At 51.0% G+C, this 18,518-nt stretch overlaps 1 protein-coding gene across 3 annotated transcripts in view; it reads left to right on the top strand.

The window, feature by feature from the left end:
- The window catches only part of Cep250 (centrosomal protein 250kDa), a 46,148-nt gene that overhangs the window by 24,762 nt on the left and 2,868 nt on the right, over positions 1-18,518 (top strand). For all 3 annotated transcript variants that reach the window (XM_013514237.1, XM_013514238.1, XM_013514236.1), the window contains exons 20-32: positions 1,173-1,340; positions 1,717-1,851; positions 3,482-3,625; positions 4,465-4,598; positions 6,420-6,558; positions 7,278-7,620; positions 8,177-8,298; positions 9,417-9,537; positions 10,939-11,060; positions 11,517-14,081; positions 17,328-17,423; positions 17,584-17,739; positions 18,237-18,338. In XM_013514237.1, coding sequence (XP_013369691.1) covers positions 1,173-1,340; positions 1,717-1,851; positions 3,482-3,625; positions 4,465-4,598; positions 6,420-6,558; positions 7,278-7,620; positions 8,177-8,298; positions 9,417-9,537; positions 10,939-11,060; positions 11,517-14,081; positions 17,328-17,423; positions 17,584-17,739; positions 18,237-18,338 — 4,347 coding nt within the window. The remainder of the gene's footprint in view (positions 1-1,172; positions 1,341-1,716; positions 1,852-3,481; positions 3,626-4,464; positions 4,599-6,419; positions 6,559-7,277; positions 7,621-8,176; positions 8,299-9,416; positions 9,538-10,938; positions 11,061-11,516; positions 14,082-17,327; positions 17,424-17,583; positions 17,740-18,236; positions 18,339-18,518) is intronic.

The following is an 18,518-nucleotide window of genomic DNA, read 5'->3' as shown; positions in this document are numbered from 1 at the left end:
CTCCCTTCAGTGAATTTGCTACCTGCTGACTCTTGGTACAAACATTGCTGCTTAAAAGAGCACCAAGGTATAAAATCCAACTTTAGCCAGGCGTGGTATTGCATACCTCTTGTCCCAGCACTTAGGAGGCTGAGGTAGGAGGATCACCATGAGTTCAGGACCATCCTGGGATACATACTGAGTTCAGGCCAGCCCAGACAACATAGTGAGATATTGTCTTAAAAACAAACAAACAAAAATCCAGTTTCAGGGGCTGGGGATTTAGCTCAGCGGCAAAGCGCCTGCCTGGCAAGCGCAAGGTCGTGAGTTCGGTTCCCGGTACCAGAGAAAAACCAAAAAAAAAAAACCCCCCAAAAAAAAATCCAGTTTCTACTTTTTCTTTTTTATGGCACTGTGGGTTGAACCTAGGGTCTTTGCACTAAGCTATATCCCCAACCCCTCACCACTACCACCCTTGCTTTTTGTTTTTTAATTTTGACACAGGTTCTCACTAAATTGCCTAAGCTGGGCTCAAACTTGCAGTCCTCCTGCTTCAACCTCCCAGCACACCTGGATAGGCATGCACCACCACACCCAGCGACCTTCTAGCTATTAAATGAGTTATTATATGCACTAAGAATAGCTTCTGGTAAAAGCCAGATATGATGGTGCCTACCCATAACCCCAAAATAAAAATGGCTAGGGATGTACTTCAGTGATAGAATGCCCTTGGGGTCCATCCCTAATTTAAAAGTAGTTTCTGTTCATGAATGAGCTCTGTGTTTGTGTTAACCATCATTATTGGGGTGCAGCGAGAGAAAGTTGAGTGGACCATGATAGGATGAAAGAGTGGTCTTGGAAAAAAAACAAAAAGAGTGGACCCTGGGATTAAGGGTTGTTAAACTGTCTCAGGAAAAGATTGACTTGTATTGTCTCCTATTTTATTGTTTCACTAAATTGTCTAAGCCGGGCTTTGACTCATGATCCTCCCTCCTCGGCCCCCAAATAGGTAGGATTATAGGCGAGCTCCGCCATGCTCCACTAGAGCAGAGATTATTGAACCTCACTTTATAGGTGTAGAGAGGTAAGTGGGGCACAGCTCAGGAGTAGTAGAGTCTCATTCCAAACCAGTTCTCCTCCTTCTGTCTCTCCTCACCCATTGGGTTCTGACAGTGTTTCCTTCATTTGGCCAGGAGAAAAAGTGCTCTCGGCACCAGCAAGAACTAGACAAGGCTTTGGAAAGCCTAGAGAGGGAAAAGGTGGAGCTGGAAATGAAGCTGAGGGAGCAGCAGAGAGAAACAGAGGCCGTCCGGGTACAGAGAGAAGAAGAACGGACCCAAGCTGACAGTGCGCTCTGCCAGGTGGGAAGCTGGGACTGGAGCAGGTCATTCGTCTGTGATCCCTGACCTTTGACCACTTTCTTTCTCCACTCCTAAGCTTGGGCTGTAGAGGGGCTTCCAGAAGGAGTGTAACCACCTTACTGCCAGCGAGCGGGGATCCACACTGTTAGCCGCAGGACCGGCAGTATGTCATACTTCCTGAGGGAGGGCCGATACTTACCACATCCTGCCAGCTTGCAAACCAGTGACAGTCTTTCACTTCCTGATCCTCAGTTAGTGGACTGAGACTTTCTGTTTGCTGGAAGAGCCCTAGAGCAGCTGGGATGTGCTCGTGCCCTCCTCGGTGAGCACAATAACCCTGAGCCCGCAAGCCCTTGCTCCTTCTGTCCTTCTACAGATGCAGCTGGAGACAGAGAAAGAGAGAGTGTCTCTCCTGGAGACTCTGCTGCAGACCCAGAAGGAGCTGGCAGATGCTGGCCAGCAACTGGAACGGCTGAGGCAGGACATGAAGGTTCAGAAGTTAAGGGAGCAGGTATGGAGGGTGGGCCTGGGTGCTCGTTCCTCCATTCAACAGTGAGGAGTTCTTTGGCACTTCTTACGCACAGGCCCTGTGCTGTAGGTGCTGACACAAGACAAGTCCTTAAAGGTGTGGCCCGGTAGTGTGACAGACATGGTCTCTGCCCTCAGGAAACATACATTCTGGTGGCAGAGATGGATGACAAATGAGGAGATGTAAAATAAATGAGATGATTGCAGATTGTAATAAGTGCTGTAAAGGAAAGAAATAGGATGATATAATTGAGAGAATGCAAGGCAGGGTGGCCAGGGAAGGCCTTACAGAGAAAGACATTTGAGCTGAGACTGAAGGTTAGAAAGAAGCCATCCTGCTGGGCATGGTACCACCCGCTTGTAATCCCAACCCTCAGTGGCTGAGGCAGGAGCATCACCACAAGTATGAGGCCAACCTGGACTGCATAGTGAGTTGAAGGCCAGCCTGAACTGCATAGTGAGACCCTGTCTCAAAACACAAAACAAAAACGAAGTCATCTCCATGGTACAACATAGATGAATCTAGCAAACATTATGCCAAGTAAAAGAAGCCAGACATAAGAGGCCACTGTAGGCAAGTATATAGAGGAAGAATGCAGATTGGTGGTTGGGGTAGGGTGGGGAATGTGGAGCAATTACTAGTGGGGTGCTTCTGGGATGATGGAAATGTTCTAAAATTGATCACGATAGTTGTAGAATTTGGTGAATAAACTAAGAACCACCGAATTCTATACTTTGTATATGTCAGTGGTAGCAAACATGTGGCATGCATGCCACAGTGGGCTGTTTGTATCTTTGAAAGCTCTAAAATGTTCACCATCACTGGTATAGGTGAATTATATGGTGAGTGAATTATGTCTTAGTAAACCCATTAGCCAGGTGAGGTGACACATGCCTGTAATCCCAGTATTTGGGAGACTGAGGCAGGAGGATTGCAGAAGGAAGTCACTTCTGAGCTAAATGCCAGCCTGAACTCCAGAGTGAGACTCTGTCTTCAAAAAAAAAACTTTAACAAAAAAATACCTCAGCCAGGTGTGGTGGCGCACGCCTGTAACCCCAGCATTTGGGAGGCTGAGGCAGGAGGATTGTTGCGAGTTCAAGACCAGCCTGGGCTACAAAGTGAGCTCAAGGCCAGCCTGAACTGCATAGCGATCCTGTCTCAAAAAGACAACGCAGTCCAGGTTGGCCTCATACTCCACAATTCTGGTCGCAAACCAGCTGAACTGGATGAAAACCAAATCAAATTTCACCATAAGATCAACATTGAACCTAACCATTGAATTTGATTCAGTTCTTATCCAACTCGGTTGAAGACTAGAATTGTGGAAAGAATCAAGTTTGTGAACCAAGGCACCACTGTATATAACTTTAGCTGCTGAGTGGCAAACAGTGCCTTTAGGGTGAGAGCACTGGCATCAGGTGGAAGGAGGGATGTGGGCAGGAGGCTGCTCACACAGTAGTCCAGTGAGAGACTATCTCCATGGACCCTGACTGAGAAAGCTCACCCTGACTGGGTGAGCTTCTGCCCCACTTTTTGCCAGCTCAACGCAAAAAATAGCCCCAGCCCCCAGCGGAAGCTTTCCCACACTCACTGATATGTCTTACCTCTGCAGGAGACCACTGGGATGCTACAGACCCAGCTCCAGGAGGCCCAGAGGCAACTGAAGGAGACAGCTCAGCAGCACAGAGATGACCTTGCCGCGCTCCGAGAAGAGGGCAGCACCCTGCTTCAGGACAAGATAGATCTGCAGAACCAGGTCCCCTCCTCCCCACCCCGCCTCACAGCCCATCCCGTCCACAGGTCGCAGAGAGCTACGACCCTGCTCCCTGCACCTGGCAGGGAAAAGTGTGCCAGAGAGAACAGGGGCCTCTCAGAGTCCTGGGACAGTTCAGTTGCCTTCTGTATCCACGGGTTCCGCTCCACAGGTTAAAGCAACAGCCACCTGAAAATATTTGAAAAAAAAATTGCAGCTGTACTGAACATGTACAGACTTCTTTCCTGTTCTTATGCCCTAAACAATGGAGAATAACAGCTATTTACGTAGTAATTACATTGTGATAGGTATGATAAGTAATCTACCGACAGTTTAACAATTATGGGATGATGTGCATAGGTTATATGCAGATACTATGGGATTTTATATAAGGAACTTGTACATCTACATATTTTGGTACCTGAGAGGGACTGGTTCTAGGATACCCCAGGGCCACTATAACCTCTGAATGGAGTGAGCACATTGCAAAGAGTGCTTTTCCTTCTCAGAATCCTATCTCAGATGATCCGGTTTGTTTTTTAAAAGAAAACTGTAATCACTGTACTGTTGCCCATCACTTTGCTTTGGGATACAATTCCGTTCAGCGAAGATGTTTATTCGTGTCTGCCCTTACGCAGATTTGTGGGGCGGGGAAACCAGTGGCCAGGCTGAATGGTACTGAGGAAGGGTGGTTAAGGCGAGTGTGTAGGGATGGATGGAACCTTCGGAATATTGGAGCGGGGCCACTGACTGATGTACTTTGCAGGACCCAAAAGCTCTAGGCTAGAAGCCTCCTCCCATGGCTGCCCTGCCACCCAATCCTTATGTCTTTAATCTTCCAGGTGGAGGACCTAAAATCTCAGCTGGTGGCCCAGGAGGATTCCCACAGGCTGGTAGAGCAAGAGGTTCAGGAAAAGCTGAGAGAAGCCCAGGAGTATGGCCGAATTCAGAAGGAGCTGGAGAGGGAGAAGGCCAGGTAGGCTAGAAAGCCATGGAGTTGGCTTTTGCTTCCCTGGCTACAATAGTCACAGTGACACTGAGAGTTCTTTGCTCAGGTCACTTTGTGTTTCATGTCTTCAGCTCTAGGGTGTATATATAGCCATGTAGAGAGGACCTGGCCCCTGTCTTCCAAACATGCACTTCACTCACTTAGTAAAGATTTAGAGAATACCCGTTATGTACCAGACACTGAGCCAGAGTTGGGGATATAGCAATAAACAAGACAGTGTGGCCTCCTGTTTCAACAGAATTTATAGTTTTGTAGAAAAAGCTTTAATCAGATAATTCTCCGGATTATGACACATGGTATGAAGGAAAGAAATGGTGCTGATATGGAGATGAGAGAGAGACCTGCTTTTTTGTTTATTTGTGTGTTTGTTTTTTGAGGCAGGGTCTGGCTGTGTAGCCCAGGCTGGTCTCAAACTTGCAGCAATCCTCCTGCCTCAGCCTCCCAAGTGTTAGGATTACAGGTGTGCACCACTACAACCCGTGACAGACCTACTTTGGAAAGTTGTAAGGGAAGCCCTTTCTCAGGCGGCTGTATTTAAACTGAGCACTGAAGGAAGAAATAGAGTTGCCCGTGCAAAGGGGTGAAGGAGTGTTATACAGCAGCAATAACAGTCATGCTCATGCTCAAAGACCCTGGGGCAGATGAAAGCAAACAGTGTTTAGTGAAATTCAGGGTGCAATATAACTGGATTATGGCAAATGAGGCAAGCTAAACAACTCCGTACCATTTAGAATGTTGTGGGTCATGGCAAGGAGTTTGTAGATTAAGCTTAATAGGAAACCCCAAGAGAATTTCTAACAGGGAAATTGACTTAATTTGATCAATTGATTGATTGATATACTCGTAAATAAAACTAGGGCCTTTGAGTTGAGCTATATTCTCAGCCTTCCAGGGATTCCTGGCATTTCCCACCATGCCTGCACATAATCCAATTTATGATGTATTAGAAGGGACAGGTGAGCGTGGTGGTACATGCCTGTAATCTGAGTACTTGGAAGGCTGAGGCAGGAGGATCACTGAGAGTTCAGCACCAGCCTGGACTACATGGTGGGACCCTGTCTCAAAAGAAAAAAGGGGTGAGGACAGTAATGACATAAAATATCACAAGTGACATAAGACCATTCAAAAAGGAGAGGCACATGCATTCTCAGTGATACAGGAGTTTGAGAAGAGGGCCGGGGATATAGCTCAGTGGCACAAGCGCCTGCCTGGCAAGCGCAAGGTCCTGAGTTCCATTCCTGGTACCAAAAAAAAGGAGTTTGAGAAGGGACAGATTCTGATGGTGATGACCCTCAAGGCAGACAGACAAATCAGGAGGCTGGTACAGGCATCAGGTAAGGGATACTACTGCTGCATCAGGGTCACTAATGGGGGCGGGGAGACAAGGGGTTTAGGGGAGTTAGGGTGAAGCAGTCCTGTGCAGGCATGGATGGGATGTGGGTGGGGCAGAGGGGGACTGTACAGAATGACACAAGTTTCTGTACTGGGGCACAGTGTGGACAGGGGTGCCATTCACTGAGCTAGGGAACTTAGCAGGAGGTGATTGGGTGGGGAGTTGGAGGTATTGAGGGAACATGAAGATTTAATGTACTGACTTTGAAGTATTTGTGTAGAGGTACGTAGAGCTTGCATTTAGTAAGTTCTCAGAAGGGGGCAGTTTTATTGTGCCACTAAGCATTATCATTACTATTTCTATTTTAATTCTTAATGCTGTGCTTAGGTTAGATGAGAAGGCAGTTTCTCACTTCCTGAGAGAACAATCTCACCCTCTCACCCCTTTCCTTCTAGCCTGACTCGGTCACTGGTGGAAAAGGAGCAGAGACTCCTTGTTTTACAAGAATCTGATTCTGTTCAGCAGCAAGAGCTGAGCTCCTTGCGCCAGGACATGCAGGAGGCCCAGGAAGGGCAGAAGGAGCTTAGTGCCCAGGTAGCTCCCGCTGTGGCCTTGAGCTGTGCAGAGAGGAAAGTGGGTCGTGGGCAGGGCGGGGGCTGGGGAACGTGACTGCCTGGAGCATGGTGCCCAGGAGGCCTGGTTCTTCTGTGAGTGCACTTGGTGTGGGGGAATAGAGCAGCAAGAGATAGCCCAGGCACGCAGGCAGGCAGCAAGAGGACTCCAGGGACTCAGTCTACTCACACTGGGCCCTTCCACATGGTCCAGAGGAGAGGAGGAACCGGGAGTGGGAGGGGACTAGCAATGGATAAGGGCACCAGTCTGCTATTAGTCCTGAGTTTGCTGCTATTTCTACTTCCTAGTTGTGTGAGCGTTGGGTTCTTCATCCATAAACAAGCGATAACTCTTAGCCATGATAGCAATGCGTAAGTTTGGTCAGGAACACAGTAAGGATGGTGATGGTCTTAGGCTCATTTCAGGGTTTCAGGGCAGAGTTCTGATCAGAGCAGGAAGCTGACATTCTGCTTGGGAAACCAGGAACCCATTAGCAGAATGGGTCCAAACCATTAGCGTGGCCTGGGCCCACATGTCAGAGTAGAGAAATACTCATTTCACAGCCCTCCCTGCCTGCTGGAGAGCCAAGCCTGTTCACGTGCTCCCAGGTTGGGACCAGCTTTGCAGAGGGGTTGAGTGGGGTCAGGCCTGGGAGGTCTGAGCAGATGCAGCTCAGAGGGAATCCTCTTCCTCCCTGATAGGTGGAATTACTGAGGCAGGAAGTCAAGGAAAAGGAGGCTGACTTTGTGGCCCAGGAAGCACAGCTGCTGGAGGAGCTGGAGGCCTTGCGGATCACAGAGCAGCAGCTGCGAGCTTCCCTGTGGGCCCAGGAGGCCAAGGCCACCCAACTGCAGCTGCGACTGCGCAGCACAGAGAACCAGCTGGAGGCACTGGCCGCTGAGCAGCAGCCTGGGGCCCAGGCCCAGGCCCAGCTCGCCAGCCTCTACACTGTTCTGCAGCAGGCCCTGGGGTCTGCCTGTGAGAAGAGGCCTGAGCTGAGGGGTGGGGGAGACTCTGCCCCTTGCCTCTGGGGCCCTGAGCCAGGTGAGGCAGCCCCTAAGAGCTAAGTCCCTTGAGCCAAAGCTAGGCCTAGCTGAGGGAGGGAGGGAGGGGAGTGCAGTTCCTCAGTATTGCATCAGGCTTAGGGCCACATGCTCTGGAATTAATTCGAGGTGAGTTGGAAGCCCAAGGGTTACCTTGAGGATAATGAATGGGGTCTTGAGGGACTGTGCAAACCATAAACCCTGCCCACAGTGTAGATTGCTTTTGTATAATTTTTACTTGCCATTTGCTAATGTGTGTTCTTGGGCAACTCACCTAATTTCTTTGAGCTTGATTTTTCTCAACCGATGAGGATGTTAAAAGTACTTACCTCGGGATTTTTCTAAGGAGTGCATGTCAATCACTTGCGTACTCCCTGGGATCACCTAGTGCCCACCATAGTGCCTGGCACGTAGAAAAGCAGACGGCATGAGATGACTGAGTGGCTGCTCTCTGAGGGGAGGGACGAGCGGAAAGGCTAAGGCTGGGTCTGGGGAGGGATGGCTGTTTCTTTGCATAGTGGCAGCCAGATGAGGAGGGTTTTTCCTCATTTCTCCAGACCAAAACGGAGCTAGGAGCCTCCTTAAGAGAGGGCCCCTCCTGCCCGCTCTCTCAGCTGAGGCCATAGCATCTGCCCTGCACAATCTTCACCAAGACCTGTGGAAGACACGGCAGGCCCGGGTATGTTGTCCTTTTTTAAAACTGTCTACCTCTGCCCAAAAAGCCCGGTGCACAGACTCGTGAAGCTGTTTGAACTGTTTTTTTCTGAGGTGAAGATGGGATGAGTTCCCCCTCTATCACTTACGACCTGGCAACCATCACGAAAGCATTTTGCCCTGACTTTCAGAGGAAGAGAATATTGCCTGAGCCGCAGGGTTATCTTGAGGATAAATGGGTATTGTTTTGAGGAGCTCTGCAAACTATAACCCCTGAATGTAGACTGGTTTTCTTTTGCATAATTGTTCCCTCAACCATGAATTTATTCTTGGAAAGCCAGCAAGTTGGGGACCACTGAGCTTGCTATGAATAGAGCATTTAAGGCCTAAGACTAAAGTTCCCACATATCCCACCTCACTGTGAACCTGTCAGTCAGTCCAAAGTGAGTGCCACCTATATGCCAGCTGCTCTCACTCACTTGGGGATATGAAAAAGAGAAAGACCTGACCTGTGCCTTCCACAGGCTGTGACACGGTGGGGAACCAGACGGCATCCTTTTCTTTTTCCCCCCAGTACTGGGAATTGAACCCAGGGCCTTTGCACTGAGCTGCATCCCCAGCCCTTTTTACTTTTTGAGAAAGAATCTAACTAAGTCACTAAGGTGCCCAGGCTGAGCTGGAAATTGCAGCTTTCCTATTTCAGTTTCCCAGAGTTCTGGGATTACAAGCATGAGCCATCACACCTGGCTCCAAACTGTGTTCTGAGAGGAAGCAAAACCAACTGAAGGAATTGGGGCAGGACCACATGGTGGGCTTTGGAGCTGTGGGGAAGGGGCAGTCCATTCTGGCTCAGGGAGGGGCGAGAGGCAGGAAGAGATGACCCTGGGACTAAGCTTTGAAGTAGGTGTTTGAGAGGGAAGAGGTGTGTCCTGGAGCAGCGCCATGAGCAGCTGTTTCCAGTCGTAGGTTAGAAAGGCTTCGTGGTCACTTCAGGGAGCTACATGCGAGTCAGAGGTAAGAACTCAGCAGTCGGAGAGTGGGGAGATGACAGATCACCCCAGAGGCTGAGAGTGAGGAGCGGGCTTGAGCCTGGCTGGGCCAGCTTTGTGGCAGACAGGGAACTAGCCTACCTTTCTCTCCTAGGATGACCTGCAGGATCAGGCCCAGAAGATGGCACAGCAGCTAGCTGAGGCTGAGGCTGAGAAGACCCAGGTCCACTCAGAGCTGCAGGACCTAAAGAGACAGCTCTTCCAGAGCCAGGAAGGTGAGCCGCGGGCGGGCAGGCGGGTTTAGAGGGAGGACAGGTGGGGCAGGGACAGCCTAGCAGCTGCTCTTCGTATTGTTTACCCACAACTGTGAGGTGGTATTTAAAGCATCTCTGAAGGAGTGGTGAGCTCCGTAAGCTATTCTTCTGCTTTACTTAGCCTTTGAGGGCCATCTTGGAAAAAGGGATTTAAGGAAAAATTTGGTAAACTGAGATAAGGAGATAGCCAGGCTTCCTTTTTTTTTTTTTGTCTCTGTAGGAGATGAAATAAAAACAGCATGGCAGGGGTGGCCCATGCCTGTAATCCCAGCACTTGGGAGGCTAAGGCAGGAAGATCACCTCAAGTTCAAGGCCAGCCTGTGCTACATAGTGAGTTCAAAACTAGCCTGAACTACATAGTGAGACTCTGTCAAAAAACAAACAAACAACAACAAAAAAAAAACTATGGCTAAGTGTAGTCGTACCTGTAATCCTAGCACTCAGGAGGCTAAGGCAGGATTACTGTGAGTTTGAGAACAGCCTGAACTGCATAGTGAGACCCTTACTAAAAATAAAACCAAAAAAACCCAACAAAAATCTTTTTGTCTGTCATTCATCCATGTTACTTATTTTTATCTTTTTTTTTTTTTTTTTTTTGAGACAGGCTCTTGCTAATGCAGTTCAGGCTGGCCTTGAGCTCACTTATGTAGCCTAGGCTGGTCTCGAACTCAAAACAATCCTCCTGCCTCAGAATTATTTTTATCATTGCCAACTATGTACTCAAAATTAGCCTTGTATAGTACTTACTTGGGAGGCACTGAGGAAGGGAGTCCAGATCTGCACCTCAGCCAGGAGCTGGAAAGAGTAGGAACCACCTGGAAAGGAAAGGAGCGGGGAGGGCCTTAAGGTTCAAGTTTCTACTGTGGGCGAGAAGAGGACAATTTGGGGCATATGTCTAGGCCTTTCTGAGACTATTTGGGCTCCCTGAGGCCCAAACAAATAGATCTGGATTCTGAGGAATCCTGCAGAAATGAGGGGCAGTCAGCAGAGCCACCGGGGTTTCTAAGAACCTCTATAAAATCACATCACCAGCAGTCTGGAAGGGACCTCTACTCTTGGCTGGCTTAACCTGTCTGGACTCCAGCCTTGAGGATTTCTAAGTGAGCAGAACGAGGAAGAGTTAGTGTAATTAACTGGCAATGCCAGGGCTGGCAGCAGACACAAACATGAGACTGGAAGCAGCAGGGAGCCTAGGCATACAGGAACAGCTGTGAAGGGGAATAACTTCAGATGCTGGACGTACTTCTCTCCCATTGGGCTTTTTCCCTTTGATTGTCTTCCCCATCCTCCATCTGTCTCTATACCCATGTGCTCCCATCTCCTGCCTTGGGCCTGACTCCACTACCTCTGCTCTTCCCAAAGAGAAATCCAAGTGGGAAGGAAAACAGAACTCCCTAGAATCTGAGCTGATGGAATTTCATGAAACCGTGGCATCCTTACAGAGTCTTCTCCGGCAAGCAGAGCTTCAGAGAATGGAAGCCCAGGTAATGTGGAACTGGTTTAGGGTGGGGTAGGGATGGCCTCAGGAGCCACCCCATAGGGCCCCAGGCTCTAGCTTCAAGGCCCACCTTGGGCTGTGGTCCCATGCACAAGGCTCAGTTCTTCTGGCTATCTCCATGTCCCTCAGGACCATTGTTAAGGACCTAGAAGTCCTCCAATTGCTCTTTCTGAATTGAGGTTTGGATTTTTGTCCCTTGTCCTGAAGGACTAGAGTCTGGGATTGCTCATTTATACCAAGCCATTTCCTCTTGGTACAAGCAGAGCCCTGGGAGGTGCTAGGGACACTTTTTTAATAAGAGCAGCTTAAGTGGAATGCATAACTTTCTTTGCCCAAGTCCCTGCTACAGCTAATGCCACAAAATAAGGAAGTTAGGCCAGTGCTGGAGTGAGGCATCGGGGAAGTCACGCTGTCTATGGGGGCTTTGGCTCTTGTTTTCCAGAATGAGCGAGAATTGCTTCAGGCAGCCAAAGAGAACCTGACAGCCCAGGTGGAGCATCTGCAGGCAAGTGCTGCAGAAGCCAGGGCCCAGGCAAGTGCTGCCAGGGTCCTGGAAGAAGATCTGCGAACAGCTCGCTCAGCACTGAAACTGAAAAATGAAGAGGTGGAGAGTGAGCGCGAGCGAGCCCAGGCTCTGCAAGAGCAGAGCGAGCTGAAAGTGGCCCAGGGGAAGGCTCTGCAGGAGAACTTGGCTATGCTGGCCCACAGCCTGTCTGAAAGAGAGGCGGAAGTGAAGGCTTTGCAGGGAGAAATCCAGGAACTGCAGAAGCAGCGGGAAATGCAGAAGGCTGCTCTGGAACTGCTGTCGCTGGACCTGAAGAAGAGGAACCAAGAGGTGGATCTGCAGCAAGAACAGATTCAGGAGCTGGAGAAGTGTAGGTCTGTCTTAGAGCACCTGCCCATGGCAGTCCAGGAGCGAGAGCAGAAGCTGACTGTGCAGAGGGAGCAAATCAAAGAGCTGGAAAACGATCGGGAGACCCAGAGGAATGTCTTGGAGCGTCAGCTTCTGGAGCTGGAAGAGAAGGCCCAAGTAATTGAGTCCCAGAGAGGACAGATTCAGGATCTGAAAAAGCAGTTGGTAACCCTGGAGTGCCTGGCCCTGGAGCTGCAGGAAAGCCATCACAGGGTGGAGAGCCAGCAGAAGATAATCGAGGAGCTGGAGGGCCAGCGAGAGATGCAGAGGGTGGCTCTGACCCATCTCACACTGGACCTGGAAGAAAAGAGCCACGAGCTTCAGGCACAGAGCAGCCAGATCCATGAGCTGGAGAGCCACAGCACCCTTCTGGCAAGAGAGCTGCAGGAAAGGAACCAGGAGGTGAAGTCCCAGCGCCAGCAGATGGAGGAGCTGCAGAGGCAGAAAGACCATCTGTCTCAAGACCTCGAGAGGAGGGGTCAGGAACTGCTGCTGCAGAGGGAGAGGATTCAGGTCCTGGAAGACCAGAAGACACGGCAGACAAAGATCCTAGAGGAAGACCTGGAACAGATCAAACTGTCCTTGAGAGAGCGTGGCCGGGAGCTGGCTTCTCAGAGGCAGCTGGTGCAGGAGCGGGCGGAGGAAGGGAAGAGCCCTAGTAAAGCTCAGCGCGGGAACCTGGAGCACATGAAGCTGATCCTGCGGGATAAGGAGAAGGAGGTGGAGTGCCAGCAGGAGCACATCCAGGAACTTCAGGAGCACAGGGTCCAGCTGGAGCAGCAGCTCCAGGACCTGCACAGGAAGGTGGGTGAGACCAGTCTGCTCCTGACCCAGAGAGAGCAGGAGATAGTGACTCTGCAGCGGCACCTGCAGGAAGCCAAGGAACAAGGGGAACTGAAAGAGCAGTTGCTTCAGGGTCAGCTGGAAGAGGCCCAGAGAGCCCTGGCCCAGGGGAACCAGGAACTTGAGGCCCTGCAGCATGAACAGCAGCAGGCCCAGGCCCAGGAGGAGCGTGAGAAGGAGAAGGCAGGTACACTCCAGGCAGCTCTGGAACAGGCCCACGCGTCCCTGAAGGAGCACCAGGAGGAGCTGGAGGAGCACAGGGAGCAGGTGCAAAGGCTCCAGGAAGAGTTAGCGGTGGAGGGACGACAGGTGCAAGCCCTGGAGGAGGTGTTGGGAGACCTAAGAGCTGAGTCTCAGGAACAAGAGAAGGCTCTGCTGGCCCTTCAGCAGCAGTGTGCTGAGCAGGCACAGGAGCATGAGGCGGAAGCAAGGGCCCTGAAGGACAGCTGGCTGCAGGCAGAAGCTACACTCAAGGAACAGGACCAAGAGCTGGAGGCCCTGCGGGCAGAAAGGCGGTCCCTCCGGCATGAGGAGGCAGCTCTGCAAGAGGCCCTCAGCAAGGCCCAGGTGGCACTGCAAGAGAAAGAACAGTGTCTTCTTGAGCAAGCAGAGCTGAGCCGTGGCCTGGAGGCGGATACCACCACCTTGCAGGCCGCCCTGGATGCCTGCCAGGCACACGCCCAGCAGCTGGATGAGGCCCTGAGGATGAGGGAAGGTGAGATCCAAGAGCAGGATCTCCGACACCAGCAGGATGTGCAGCAGCTGCAGCAGGCGCTTGCCCAGAAGGATGAAGAGCTGAAGCATCATCAGGAACAGGGGCAGCTACTGGAGAAGTGTCTGGCCCAGAGGGGCCAGGAGAATGAGGTCCAAGAGAAGCAGAGTCTGGAGCAAGAGAGAGAGGTGAGGGACCTTCGTGAGAGCCTAAGGGAGCTACAGGTGACTCTAGCCCAAAAGGAGGAAGAGATCCTGGAGCTGAGGGAGGCCCAGCAGAGAAAGAACTTGGAGGCCTCTCTACCTGGCCACAAAGCCTCCCCGGTGGAGGAGCCATCTACAAAACTGAATTGGGACTTGGAGCGACTTCAGGTGGCCCTGAGGCAGACGGAGGCCAGGGAGATTGAGTGGAGAGAGAAGGCCCGAGACTTGGCGCTGTCCCTGGCTCAGAGCAAGGCCAGTGTCCAGAGTCTGCAGGAGGTAGCCGTGCTCCTACAAGCCTCTGTCCTGCAGCGGGACTCAGAACAACAGAGGCTGCAGGTGAGTCACTCCAGGGGAGTAAGGGCTGGTGACCCATCGGGCTGACCTCAGAGGCTGCCTTTCACCCTGGTCCTTGTGGCACCTCAAAGGATATAAGGAAGCTGAGACCATGAGCATCCAACATGAGCAGAGCTAGGCTATGTATGGTACTGGTCTGAAAGCCACCCTGCACAGTCTCTGCCCTCAGAGCTCATTTAGATGAGCAACTGCATGCAGGCAGTCAGTGCACACATGCTAGGATACCCTGCCTGTCCTGGGAGTGAGTCCCAAAAAGCTTCCTGGTAAAAGTAGGGTTGAAGATTAGATCTGAAGGGACTAGTTAGGAACTAGCCAAGCACAGATGTGGGGGGCGCTTTCTAGGGAAGAGGAAGAAGAGGGATAGAGAATGTACAGAGTATCTGTGTAGGTTCTGGGCATCTGGGACATAGAGGGACAGCTGGCAAGAGAAGAGAGGAGGACACCAGAGGCCACGGTATCAGAGCTCATAAGTCACGCTAAGACCTAGGTCACTAGCAGGAAGGTTTGGGGCAAGGGAGTGACATGGTCAGAGATGGTTCAAGAAGATCACTCAGGCCACCATATGGAGCAACAGTAGATCTGGGGACACCAACTATGAGAATGTAATAGAAGTCCTGGGGATAGGTAGAAACCTAAGATGGCATAGATCCGAGGGGTTCATGGGACTCCCAGCTATTGACTGACTAATAGATGGGAAGAATAAAGGAAAGGCAAAAAATCAAAGGCAGCGCAAGGGTTTCTCCTGCATGGAGTTGAAGGAAAGCAGGCAGGGGAAGAAGGGAGAGTGAAGAGCTCAGTTGAGGAGTGGAGTGAGGCACCTGTGTTATGTGCAGGGTGGAAGGCCCAGCAGCAGCTTAGGGAGGGGGCCTGAAGCTGAAGGGTGAGACTGGCCAGAGTTAGGTACCTGGGTACCGTGGGCAGTTAGGGACATGTGGGCTCTGGCGGTGGGGTGCTGAGGGAGCATAGAAAGGGTCGGATAGAACATCAGGGTGCAGCTTTTTTTTGGCTTTCTGAGACAGGGTCTTGCTGTGCAGTTCAGGCTGGCTTTGAGCTCACTTTGTAGCCCAAGCTGGTCTCGAATTCGCAATGATCCTCCTGCCTCAGCCTCCTGAGTGCTGGGACTACAGGTGTGTGCCACCATGCCCAGCTAGGGTGCAACATTTAACCTCAGGTCAAGCACCATGCCTTAGTCCTTTGCAGCCCCAACACTGGGCACAAGACCGGCACAGAGCATTCAGGAAAGCCAGGCTGACCACTGTATGTAAACAGGCATCATTTCTTTTGCCAAGAGAAACTCTTTCCATTTTTCCAGAGACATCCTGGTTCCCTGGCTGAGCCCCACAGAACTTCTCCTGTATCCCAGACACAGAGCCCCCAAGGGATTTGTCTCCTGGGACCTTACGGAGCTATGCTCTTATTAAAGGGCACTATGCAGGGAAGAAATCACATTTATGCTTGAAGCTCCTGGGTTGGCATACAGTTCCGTAGTTTTATTACCTGTGTGACCCTGGCTCAGTGCCTTTGCTTCTTGACCCTTGGCATTCTATCAATAAGATCAGGAATGATAGTGCTTAGGAAGAAAGCAATTAGTGAATTACTTTCCTATTTCCAGGCCATTGGCACAGGCTCAGCAAAAGGAAGGCATGTAACTGGGCAGGAGGGCACTTCCTGCCCCTGCCCTTAAGATGCTGAGCAGTATTCCCTCAATAGTGGAGCATGGGTCCGGGTTATTTTGCCCACCTCCCGCACCCAGTACAAAGAGGCATCTTTTTGATCCAGCCCTTCATTGTACCATTTACACACCAGGCACTGTTACCTCACTTTCTTCCACTGTCCTGAAAAAAAGGAACTGCTAATATGCTTATTTTACAGTTGAGAAGTGGCAGTCGGAGAGGGTAATTTATCTGAAAACATACACCTGGTAGCTGTCCAAGAAGCATTAGATCAAATAGTCTGACTCAAGAGCTTGGGGTGGTATCTGTGTACGTGTGTCTGTGTGTGTGTATCTGTGTGTGTGTAGGTAGTGGTACTGAATCCAAGGCCTGCACTGAGCTACATCCCTACCCCTGTTGATTGGTTGGTTAGTTGGGTGGTTGGTTTTAAAGACAGGGTTTTGGTATGCAGTTGGGTTTTTTTTGGTACCAGGAATCAAACTCAGGCCTTTGCATTTGCCAGGCAGGTGCTGTACCACTGAGCTATATCCCCAGCCCCTATATGTTTGTTTTTTAAGACTGGGTCTCACTATGTAATTCAGACTGGCCTTGAAATCACTATGTAGCCCAGGATGGGCTCAAACTCAGGCAATTCTCCTGCCTCAGCCTCCCAAGTGATGGGATTACAGGCATATGCCACCGTACCCGGGGTTTATTTTCATTTTCTTTTTTTCTTTTTTTTTTTTGGTACCAGGAATCAAACTCAGGACCTTGCTTTTGCCAGGCAGGCACTTGTGTCCCTGAGCTATATCCCCAGCCCCTTTATTTTCATTTTCATTTTGAGACAGGGTCTCACTAAGTCACTAAATTGCCCAGGCTGGACTCAAACTTGTCCTCCTGCCTCATCCTCCCAGAGTTCTGGGTTTATAGGTGTGCCCTGGTTTTGAATTCAGTCTTTTGACCACTCAGTTCATCTTTCCAAGATAGCTTCCGCTATACTGTACACATTTCCTCCCGTCCGTCTCCTTCTTGACCGTTATTTAAGAAGCAAAGGGTGACTAGCAACCAGCTAGCATTTGGTTTTCCTGTTCATCTAATGGGATTTAACCCTACGACCTTGACCCATGTCTCTTGGAGCATGTGGTTGTTTTATAAATGAGAAGTTTGGAATTAGCTTTCTGGTTTGGAATAAGTTTATATTTTGACCCGAGTCTTACAGTGGGTAAGTGGTGATGTAGCACCTAGCTCTATGAGACCTGAGTCTTTGCTCTTTCCAGAGCACGCCAGAGCCCCAGGTTGTCTCATGGCCTCGTGTGAGACCTAAGGTGGGCTGGAGGCTCTGGTCCTGGCTCAGTGCAGGCTGCCCATGAATCCTTGCTCTTTGGGAGAATCCCTTTCTACTGCTTTGTTTTACCCATCCGGAAAATGAATGCCCTACACTAGAATAGCTCAGAGGCTACATGAAAACTAAGACTATGCCCTGATGAGGAAATGGTATTTATGAGGTTGGAGGATAGGCTGCTTCTGGCTGTGAGGTTGGGGTGGCCTGATTTTGTCCCATACCTCCATATCCCAGGAGGAGCTGGAGCTCACCAGACAGGCACTGGAGGAGGAACAGCTCCACAGCCTGCGCCCACCCAGCAGAGCAGAGCAGAGTACACAGCCCAGAGAGGTAAGATGGGGACCGGTGGGGGCTGATGACCCAGGCGGGGGGCGCCTCCCTTGGGAAGTGGGTCCCTGAATCCTAGATCTGCCACATTGGTCCCTCTGCCTTCCATCTATTCCCCACCTGGGCAGGACTGCCCAGGTAAGATTCTCGGGTCTTCCCTCAGGTCTCAGGAGTGGAGGCTGAGCCTACTTCTGGGATCGAGGAGAAGCAGCCATGGAGACAAAGGCTGGAACACCTACAGCAAGCAGTAGCCTGGCTCGAGATTGACCGGAGCAGGCTGCAGCACCACAACATCCAGCTTCGGACTACCTTGGCGCAGGTCAGTAACGTCTGCTGCCCTCAGCTCCTGCCCCTGGAGTCTGTGTCTCCACTTCTCATGCAAGCTCCAAATCCAGCTGCTACCTGCTTCTTTTTTTTTTTTTTTTTCTTTTTTGCTGTGCTGGGAATCGAACCAAGCCCTATATACCACTGAACTACGTTCCCAGCCCCTGCTGCCTGTTTCTAAAATAAAATTTGATTGGAACACAGCCATGCATTGTCTGTGGCGGCTTGCTCACTAGAACAGAGGAGCTGAGGAGTTGTGACAAACCTGGAATGGCCCACGAAGCTTAAGCACTTACTGCAGAAAAAGTTTGCTGACCCTTGCCCCCAGGACCCGCGAGTTGGCCTGTCTCCTCTGCTCCAGCACTTCCTTGCACTCAGGCTGCCTGCACTGTGCCCCCGCAGTCTTGTTTCCCCTCCCTCCTGACCCTTTGCACTGCCCACACACATGCACTGTCTCCACACCAAGACGTGTTTGTCATTGCCTCTTTGCAGGTGGAACGAGAGCGGAGGAAGCTGAAGAGGGATTCCATGCGCATGTCCCGGACAGGGGCCCTGGAGGTCAACGAAGCCATGACCTCATCACCCACACAGCAGGTTAACCTCGTCTCTCCACCTGCACTCTAGCCCTCTGCCTTGCATATCCCAGGCCATCCTTGGACAGTGAGACAGCCACTCCAGCCAAGCCAGAGAGCCCTGCCTCACTGGAGGACACCCTGCTCAGCACAGCTCAGGCTGTCCTTGCCCTGAGAAGCAGGCCCAAGCCAAGGGCAGTGG

This window comes from Chinchilla lanigera, unplaced genomic scaffold, assembly GCF_000276665.1.
Source record: "Chinchilla lanigera isolate Chin_1 unplaced genomic scaffold, ChiLan1.0 scaffold00021, whole genome shotgun sequence".
Taxonomy (NCBI): Eukaryota; Metazoa; Chordata; class Mammalia; order Rodentia; family Chinchillidae; genus Chinchilla; species Chinchilla lanigera.
Note: the sequence above shows the minus strand (reverse complement) of the source record. Positions and strands in the feature narration are given on the sequence as shown.